Below are 9,993 nucleotides of genomic sequence, written 5' to 3'. Positions count from 1 at the left end.
CTTGATTATAAATTCCTTTAAAACAGATTTAACTAACTGTATTCATCTCGGAACAGAATCTAGACACAGCATGATACTCTAATGAATAAATGCTTATTAAATTCTACTTTGGTTTCCATTCTAAGTGAAAAAAAAAAAACCCTGACAATGAGCTCTTTAAGTCCTATTATTTTCCACCAATTACCATGTTTTTGTCTCTAGAAATTTAGAAATTATAACCGCTTTAATTTGGAGAAAAGGATCAAAACTTTAAAAATTCATTTAAAAACATTACTAAGATTGCTCAGTTTCTTGATCTGATTTTGGGGACACAAGCTGCAACCTAATGATTTGTACACTATTCTATACTTCAATATAAAGTCCAAACCATCACCAGATTTTACTGCTAATAAAACCCTCACATCAAATATATAATGAAAGAATATGTTTGAGACATGAAAAAAGTTAGGAAGAAATACAATTCTCAAAATACTAACAACCCTTCAGGGATGTTGGACATACTTTTCTACATTTTGGTATTTTTGTTCAGCGATATAACTTAAATTCATCATCTCTTACACATCTTTGTTCATACATGGCATGTACCTGTCTACACATATCTGCTTAGAAAGAGGGGGAAAAAAAAATCTGTTATCACAGTGACACCTGCTGGTATTACCTACAAATTTTAGATTCCAAGTAAAAGATTTCTTCAGCATCGAAATTATTCTTAGTAAAATTAAGTATTGCTTACATTTAAATAGATGTATAGTTAATTTTTAAAACAAATTTATGTATTATACAACTGACCACATAGGATTTTTCTTTATTTTGGGACAATGATCTCACTGTAATTTTATGAATTGTTTCCTTTAAAAAGATGATACATTTCCAAAAAACCTGCTTAAGCATTTCAAAGCACAACCCTTGAACAACACAGGTTGGAACCGCACAGGGTCACTTATGCACAGACTTTTTGCAGTAAGTATACTGGAAAAGTTTTGGGAGATTTGTGACAATTTGAAAAAACATTTTATTTTCTCTAGCTTCCTTTACTGTCAGAATACAGTACATAGTACATATAACATACAAATATGAGCTAATTGACTGTTTATATTATTGGTGAGACTTCCGGTCAAGAGTAGGCTATTTAGGAGTTAAGTTTTTAGTGAGTGAAAAGCTAAACACAGAGTTTCTCCCTTAGGGGTCGGGGGATTGGTTTCCCTAATCCCCATGTTGTACAAGGGCCAACTGTGCATAAAGTTTTTAAAAAGTGATTTAACTGAGGCTTTCTTTTCAGATTATCTACAAATTCTATTTTAAGGGAAAGCAGCATTATATTAAACCTTAAAAACATCTACAGAATATCTTCTTTGAAGAACTGAAATTTCAGAAATCTGGGTAATTCATAAAAGAACTAAGTTTTACATTTATGTGTTCAACTTTTGAATACAATCTAGCTAACCTCATACTCTCTTATCAATTTTCGAATATCTTTTTCTCCCAGTTTTGAGGTATGATTGGCATATAATGTTGTATTAGTTTAAGGTATACATTTTTTTGTCTTCTTACAGTCCATGCTGTCCATTACATCCCCAGAACTTATTAATCTTATAACTGGAAGTTTGTACCTTCTGACCACCGTCACCCATTTCCCCCGCTCTCCACCCCCTACCTCTGGCCACCAGTGTTCTCTTTTTCTGTGAGTTTAGTTTTTTTTGTAGATTCTACATGTGCGATCATACAGTATTTTGTCTTTCTCTAATTTGTCACTTATAATACCCCTAGATTCATCCATGTCCCAAATGATTTCGTTCTCATGACTAATACTACATTGTACATTTATATATGCACTCTGTGTGTGTGTGTGTATATATATATATATATATTTTTTTTTTACATTTTATTTATTCAATTGTTGATGCAAACTTGTTTCCATAGGTTGGCTTTTGTAAGTGACGGTGTGATGAACATGGGGGTGGAGATACCTCTTCCAGATAGCGCTATCAGTTCCTTTGGATATATACCCAAAAGCAGAATTGCTGAATCATATGGTAGCTTTGTTTTTAATTTTTTGAGGAACCTCCATACTGTTTTCCATAGTGGCTGCACCAGTTTACATTCCCAACAGCGTACAAGGGTTCCTTTTCCTCCACATTCCTTGCCAATATTTCTTGTCTTTCTTTAATGGTAGCCTTTCTAACAGGTGTGAGGTGATACCTCTTTGTGGTTTTGATTTGCAATTTCCTTGATGATTAGTAATGTATCTTTTCATGTACCTGCTGGACATCTGTACAACTTCTTTAGAAAAATGTCTATTCAAGTTCTCTGCATTTTTTAATAGATCTTGTTTTTATGCTATTGAGTCGTATGAGCTCTTCACATTCGTTGGATATTAAATTCTTTTCTGATATATGATTTGCTTTCTCCCATTCCATAGATTTCCCTTCATTTTGTTGATTTGAAGAAGCTTTTGCATTTGATATAGTCCCACTTTAGCTTTTGTTGCCTTTGCTTTTGGTGTCAAATCCAAAAAATCATCACCAAAACCAATGTCAAGGAGCTTACTATGTTTTCTCCTAGGAGCTTTGTGGTTTCAGGTCTTACATTCTTTAGCTCATTTTGAGTTAATTTTTGTGTATGGTGTAAGACAGTACTCCAGTTTCATTCTCTTGCATGCAACTGTCATTTTCCCAGCACTACCAATTAAAGAGACTGTAATTTCCCCACTGTATATTGGTGGCACCCGGATATAAATTGACAATGTATGTGTGTATTTATTTCTGGACTCTCTGTTCCCTTGCTGTATGTGTGTTTTACACCAATACCATACTGTTTTTCATTACTATAGCTTTGTAATATACTTTGAAATCAGGAAGTGTGATGCCTCTAGCCTTGTTCTTCATGAAGATTGCTGTGGTTATTTGGGATCTGTTGTGGTTTCATACTAATTTTAGGATTGTTCCATTTCTGTGAAAATGGCCATTGTAATTTTGATAGATATTGCACTGAATCTGTGAATCACTTTGGATAGTATGGATACAAAAAATAGTAATTCTTCCAAACCTCGAACATGGAATATCTTCCGTTTATTTGTGTCTTCAACTTCTTTCACCAATATCACATGGTTTTCAGCGCAGAAATCTTTCACCTTTTTGGTTAAACTTATTCCTAGCCATTTCATTCCTTTTGATGCATTTCCAAATGGGATTGTTTCTTAATTTCTTCCTTAACTTTTGTTATTAGTGTATAAGAACTGATTTTTGTATATTGATTTTGTATCAGTATATTGATTTTGTATCATAGAAATGAAACTGTCTCTATTTGCAGATGACATTGACTTCTCTTATGGTCATGTTTTTCACTCAGAAATGGTGATATCTGCTGTGAAGGTTAACTTTTCCATGCCCACCTGGACTCAACCAAACTTGATTTTCTTTTTTAAGTTTAAGGAGGGGAAACAATTACTTCTAAGAAATAATGGAAATCACATATCCTGCATTTAGTTCAATTTTTAGGTATAGTACTGACTATGTTGGCTGGAGTGGGTCCACTGGCCATGAGGACAGATGCACTGCAAGGGACTGGATCTTGTGCCCCTCTTTCCCCCTTGAGCCGGGTACACATGTTGACTGTTCTCAGCAACCTCAAATCATGCATTGGTCTCTTTGTGGGTGGCACTTAATCTACCTTTTAACCTTGGCTGCACTCATGTCATATTCTATCCTACGGTACAGCCTGACCACTCAGTGAATTGTGACACAGTACTAAATACTTTTAAGAATTCAGAATATTTTAGAAGACTGAAATCTCACAGAGTCCTGTATTAATGGTTGTAGTAAATGAAGTGTTCTTTTCAAAAGACTCTCTAATGGTAAAGAAAAACTTGGAGATATATCCTTAGTAAGGATTTTCATGGTATTATTTAAGGACTTAAAAAAAAGTAAAAGTATTGTTTATCTATCTCACCATGGCTGACACATTAGGTAAGTAAACATTGCAGTCCCTGAATTTCTACTGTTTACTCTTTCTCTAAAAGAACAGAGTACATCTTGGTTATAAGGATGAAGCAAGATAAAATTACATATAAGGCACTTAAAAGTACAATATAAACTGTAAACTATAAGCTGCATTATACAAATGTAAGCATTATGTTTACTTACCTTAAAATAAGTTTTGACTATTTCTTCAGAAATAATCTGAATCTTGAATTTTTGTGAGGACCAAATGTTTGTGTACTTTTTAATTTATTGCTGTGTAGTACATCACATTTGAAAATCTGTTTATTTTCTCATTTATGGAACATAAATATGAAAATATCAAGAGGAAACACTACTTTTATGTTCCCAGACCAGTCACAAGAATGCACCTTTTAGTAGTCAAAATTTTAAACTGAAAAGATTGAAGAGCAGTAAGTGATAGGAGTGATTTCAACCCTCCATTCACTGTATGACCTTGAGTTTCACAAAGTCAGTAAAATGTTAATATTCATGCTTATTGGAGTTGAAAACTAATGATGTAATTACAAAACTTTCCTGAAGGACTATAAACATACACCTGAAAACATATTTTATATAATGGTAGCTTCAAATATTTTGACTGAATTAATATTTAAAATATTTTCCTGTTATTTTTCATCTTGAGATTAGGGACTCATAGCCCCAAATGGAGAAAAAAAAAGAGCCTCTAGGGTATAGTTTCAGGAAATGCCGTCATTATGCTAAATACAAAATAATAAAACCCTCTATCTTTTAATTTGCAATGGCAACCAGAACCCAATACATCAAAATACATGTACATTAGAAAACAGTTCAGTAAGTAAGCGGCACTGTTCAAATAGAAAGCCTGTGTGTTATAGGGACAGAGAAGAGAATTCACAATGTATCTTGGAGGCATTTGTGACTCCTCCGGATTTTCATGGCACTTTGGGTTTAATACCACACATCTAGTACCTCTATCCACATATCCATAATAGGGACCTTTTCACAAACCACAGTAGTGTCAAAAAAAGGTAATCCAAAATGAAGTATTCAGATAAAAGCTACACAGGTTCAAAACAGACTACAGTTCTCTTATTTGCTTTCATTAGCTCATGAATAGTAAAAATAAAGAATTCAATAGAAACAATCAAATTAGTTCTGATAGTAAAAGGTAATCAAATAGAAAGTATTTGACACAACAGTCAAAAGAAAAGGCACCATCTTTTATATCAGAATACAGACATGTTCTTTTTGGGGGAAATTTTAATATAATAAAATAAACATATACTTGTCTAACATGCCATTTCTGTATAGAAAAATCTCAGGTACTGGACAACAAAAATGCTAGAAAAAATTTAACCATATATTTCACTTATGGCTGGGTTCATGGCAAATTAATGAAAATAACTGAAGGTAGATTAGGAAGTGACATTTAGGTATTACACTGGTAATTTGCCCTAAAGGCATCTCCTCATCCCTTTGTCCTAGAAGGGTCTCAGTATTAAATAGCTATGACGACATGAGGGACAGGAATCACGTGGTCTGGGGCTATATTAATTTGCTTTGGCTGCCATAACAAAATACCACAGACGGGGTAGCTTAAGCAAAAGAAACTTATTTTCTCACAGTTCTAGAAAACTAAAAGCAGTCCAAAGATCAAGGTGCTAGAGAATTCCATTTCTGATGGGGCCTCTCCTCCTGGCTTACAGATCACTGCCTTTTTGTTCTGTCCTCATATGACCTTTTCCTGTGCACAGGTGGAGAGAGAGCTCAGTCTTCTCTTCCTCTTCCTATAAGGACACTACTGTGGGATTAGGGCCCCACCCTTATGCTCTCATTTAACTTTAATTACCTTCCTAAAGGCTCCATCTCCAAATACAGGCACACTGGGGGTTAGGGTTTCAACATATGAATTTGCGGGGGAACACAATTCAGTTCGTAATAGGGGCTGAGCTGGATGAAAAATAGGGTTGTTGCACCCCCAGAGGGAAGCACTCTTAGCAAGTGAACTAGAGAACATGTACATCTTCCTTTCTTCTAAACTCTGAGGAGAGCTGTGAAGGTGGCAGATCTCCCCTGGGAATGCCTTTTCACAGTCCAACACTCACATGTTTAAGGATGAAATTCACACTATGTGTGCATAAATGTGTGGGCACATGTGCATGCATGCCCTGGAGGACAGGGGAAGGAGGGGCAGGAAGCCCAAGGTGAAACTGACTTTCAAGTGGTACAGGGCCAGTAATGACACAAGAAATAGACCAGTGTGCTAGAAAAAGAAAAACCCTATTTCTCTGCAGGTATATATTTTCACACACACACACACAAAAAAAATTCCCCAAAGTAAAGTTTAGAGGAGTATGAACTCACAATTAAAAAATCACTGATCATATAGAAAACAAGTCACCATAAACTTATTCTGACAAAACAACAAACTGTAGGTTCAGATCCGTAAAAAAAAAAAATTGCAATTACCATATTCAGAGCATAAAATAAGCACATTTAATACATTTACAGAAAAGAAAAAGTGAATAATGGAATTACCTAGTTGCAATTTTCTTTCAAGAGGTATATCTAAAATATACCAGAAAAGTACAAAAGAAGGATAAATATATACCTTCAACACTAGCCAGCTAGGGCAGCCTATGTAATTTTTAAAACTGTAAATTAAAAAAAAAACCCCACAAAACTACATTTTAAATCAAAATGACATAAAAGCATTTATTAGAAATAGAGACTATGACTATAAATAAAAGATTAAATTCTAAATTTGGAAGATTAAAATGCCTAAACTTAGATGTAACTAATAACAAAGGTTCAAAATGTATAGAACAAAATTGACAGAACTACAGGGAGAATTAGAAAATCCACCAGTGTAGGAAATTTCAACACATCTCAGAATCTGAGATATCAAGTAGAAGGAAAACAACATTAAAATTGACAATTTGAACAACACAAGTGAACAAGTTTGTCCTAATGGACAGCCAACAACTGGAAAATACGCATACTTTCAAGTACTAATGAAATACTTAAAAAAACAGACACTTTAGTTCATAAAGCAATCTCAACAAATTTCACCTTATCAGTCTTATATAACCTATTCTCTGACCACAATCCAATTAAAGCAGAAGTTAACAGTAAGAACAGAATTTGAAAATTACGTTAAGAAATGAAAAAAAAGTCGTAAAAGAAATCATAAAAATAGAAAATACTCAGAACTTGAAAATATTGTGCTACCATGCTTTTATATGACAGAATGTCATTTAATTTGGCCATTAAAAAATAATCCTATGAGCCACACAGAACCCATATTATCTCTGCTCAACAACATAAACAGCAAAAAATTTGTAAATTATGTAATCACTAAAGTTAATTTTTATATGTAAATTTTAAATAAAATTTAAAATTTACAAAACTGATTTGTAAACTGAGAAACCTAAGTGACAGTGTTCTAAAGTGCACTAAAAATACTAAGAGGAAAGATTAACAAAGTTATAAAGAAAATTTAGTATCTTAATGTTTAAAGCCCAAAAGCACATCAATTCATTTTGGCTTAAGAAGCCTCTTAGATCCTTATATAATATATACAAATTTATATGGTAACATATTATTCATACGAGATGAACAAACACTATCGGAAACCTTTGCTGCACAAGCTGAGTAACCACGCTTGAAAGTACGTTCTCTCTCAAAGACTCAGTCCTGATTTCTTGGCGACTGCATCTGTTCAATGGTGCATTGGCAATTAATAGCATTCCAAAAACTGCCTACAGTACAAAGGGAATTTTCATTTACGGTTCTCCTCCCTTCTCATGTGTGGGCTATTTTTGGAAGTATTTTTTTTTTCCATCCACTGAAAGAGAATTAAGAAAATTCCAACATGCTTTAGTGTCAGCAAGTGCTCTTTTTAGCCAGGTACCAGGGGATGATTGATGAACCTGTCAAGCCTACAGTAGCAGACAGAGAAAGTTGGCAGAAGTTCAGTGTTATTGAAAGAAATCTCAAATACTTATTTCATCTCCTCTATTAACTTTAATCACATTTTCAACATGCAGCCAAGAATGCAGCTTTGACAGTAAGCCATAAATTTGCACAAGCAAGCATTGTTGCTTGTCTGCAGTAGCAACACTGAGATAACACGAGGGAGTTGGGAATTTTCTTCCTTGAGCCCTTCTTTATTGAAGAGCAATAAAAATATTTGAAAGATTTATCCATACCTCAAATTCATTTGCCATAAATCTCTTGAAATTACTGCATTTAATTTTGCTTGGTTTATGGCAAATAAAAAATCAACTTAGTTCCTCAATAATACTGTTAAACACAGATTTTTAAAGATCACAGTGATGACAGAATTGGTACATATTTCATCATAATACACCTGCTTATGAGAACAGACATTAAACACTAAAAAGGATTTACATTTAACATGGATGATTTGGCATGTGGGCAAACACTTCTGGTTTATTCAGAGACAAAATCTTTATATGGCAGATTTTGCTGATTACTCATTGAACAGGTTGAAACATGTATAGACATCATTTATCTTACAAAGTTTACCCACAGCAAAACAGACACAAAAATGAGGTAAATGTTATGGATAAGATTATGGTTCTTAGAAAGGTTAAATGTCAAATATATTTTTGGTGAGCTTTTCCTCCTAAACATGTTTTAAAAGCTGAAAATACTAAGTGCTGGAAGGCCACAAAACTTAACAAGTGTGTCTTGTCATTCAGTGGAACACATGGCATTATGCTGCACTGAAAACACTGCAACCTCTCCCAACACGCAGCCCAGAGACCAACACGGCCATCTTTGCTGCTGTGGAGATGAAGTTCTGCAACTTTTGCCCTCTTAAATGCGATCGCTGCTCCAGGTCAGTTGTTTTTTGTCTACATCACTCGTGGAATCATACTTTCTATATTCTTCCAATAGCCAAGGAGGTAATGACAGGCAGCCATTGTGTCTGCCTTCTCAGCCACAATAACAAACTAATACTAACCCTGTATAAGAATGAATAAAATTATTTTTCTAAGTCTATGCTTACAGCTGAGATTATCAATAAAAAAGATGAGTAATTTGGATTAACAAAGAGTAAATTTATCCCACTTTTCCTCTTACTCCTTCCTATTCAAATAATCACATATAGGCACTTAAAACTGGAAAGATGTAGCACTCTTCTATTAAACATTTAAGTTAGACTCCAGTACAAGTGTCTTTCTTCTGATGTAAGGGTGCCACTGAATATATTGCTAAGTGTGAACCAGAGGTTAAATGGTTTGGTGGGAAGTTTTTCTGGAGGGAAGTCAACGTTTTCTTATTATTTTATCATTACTGTGGATCAAGTTCTTAAAAGGTTGAAAATTTTGCTAGGTCCTTCTCCATCTCAGCATATTGTTCTTTAAGCCTCTCCATGGCTTTTCTGTGTTCTTCATCCACTTCAGCCTGTTTGTTGTGTTGTTCTTTCATGAAATCCTCCCACTGGAGTTTATGCTGCTTTTCACTAGCTATTAAATGGTCATTATGAATCTGAGAAAAGAAAATTTGAAAGTTATGTGATATTTTTCAGACAAGTACTTTTTATGCAGAAAAGACAAACATACCTTTACCTCTTGTATTTGGTTCTGATAGCAATCAACTGACAGCACAATGACAAACTACATTCTAGTTTTAATGAACATGACCTATGAGAAACATCAAAGCTTCTCTTACTGTGACTGAAGATAGGTGATCATGTTTCTGAAACTTCAAAAACATCTACTATCTTTAAATGACAAAATCAAATGCAATCTGGTAAATTTTCTTATCTCTATTTCTCTTCAAATTCCATTTAACTTTATAAAAATTTTAAATCAAGTTTAAAGAACATATGTCAAAAAACCATTATGATAAGAAACTAAAACCATGACTTGTAGAAAATATTTTTTAGATACATTAAAAAGAATCATAGATATTTATTACTGGAAGAGAGGCTCCATAAGTCTCTTCGGTTCAGTTCCATTCCTTAAAGCAAATAGACACCAAAAGTATCTGTGCCGAA

General features: G+C 33.9%; 1 protein-coding gene across 1 annotated transcript in view; it reads right to left on the bottom strand.

The window, feature by feature from the left end:
• Nucleotides 1–5,204: 5,204 nt before the first annotated feature.
• BLOC1S5 (biogenesis of lysosomal organelles complex 1 subunit 5) overlaps nt 5,205–9,993 on the bottom strand; it is a 46,925-nt gene continuing 42,136 nt past the window's right edge. Inside the window, exon 5 of the mRNA XM_073224448.1 lies at nt 5,205–9,482. Coding sequence (XP_073080549.1) covers nt 9,303–9,482 — 180 coding nt within the window. The 3' untranslated portion in view covers nt 5,205–9,302. The remainder of the gene's footprint in view (nt 9,483–9,993) is intronic.

Source organism: Manis javanica, chromosome 16 (assembly GCF_040802235.1).
Source record: "Manis javanica isolate MJ-LG chromosome 16, MJ_LKY, whole genome shotgun sequence".
In the NCBI taxonomy this organism is placed as follows: Eukaryota; Metazoa; Chordata; class Mammalia; order Pholidota; family Manidae; genus Manis; species Manis javanica.
This window is presented reverse-complemented; position numbering and strand designations above follow the sequence as displayed.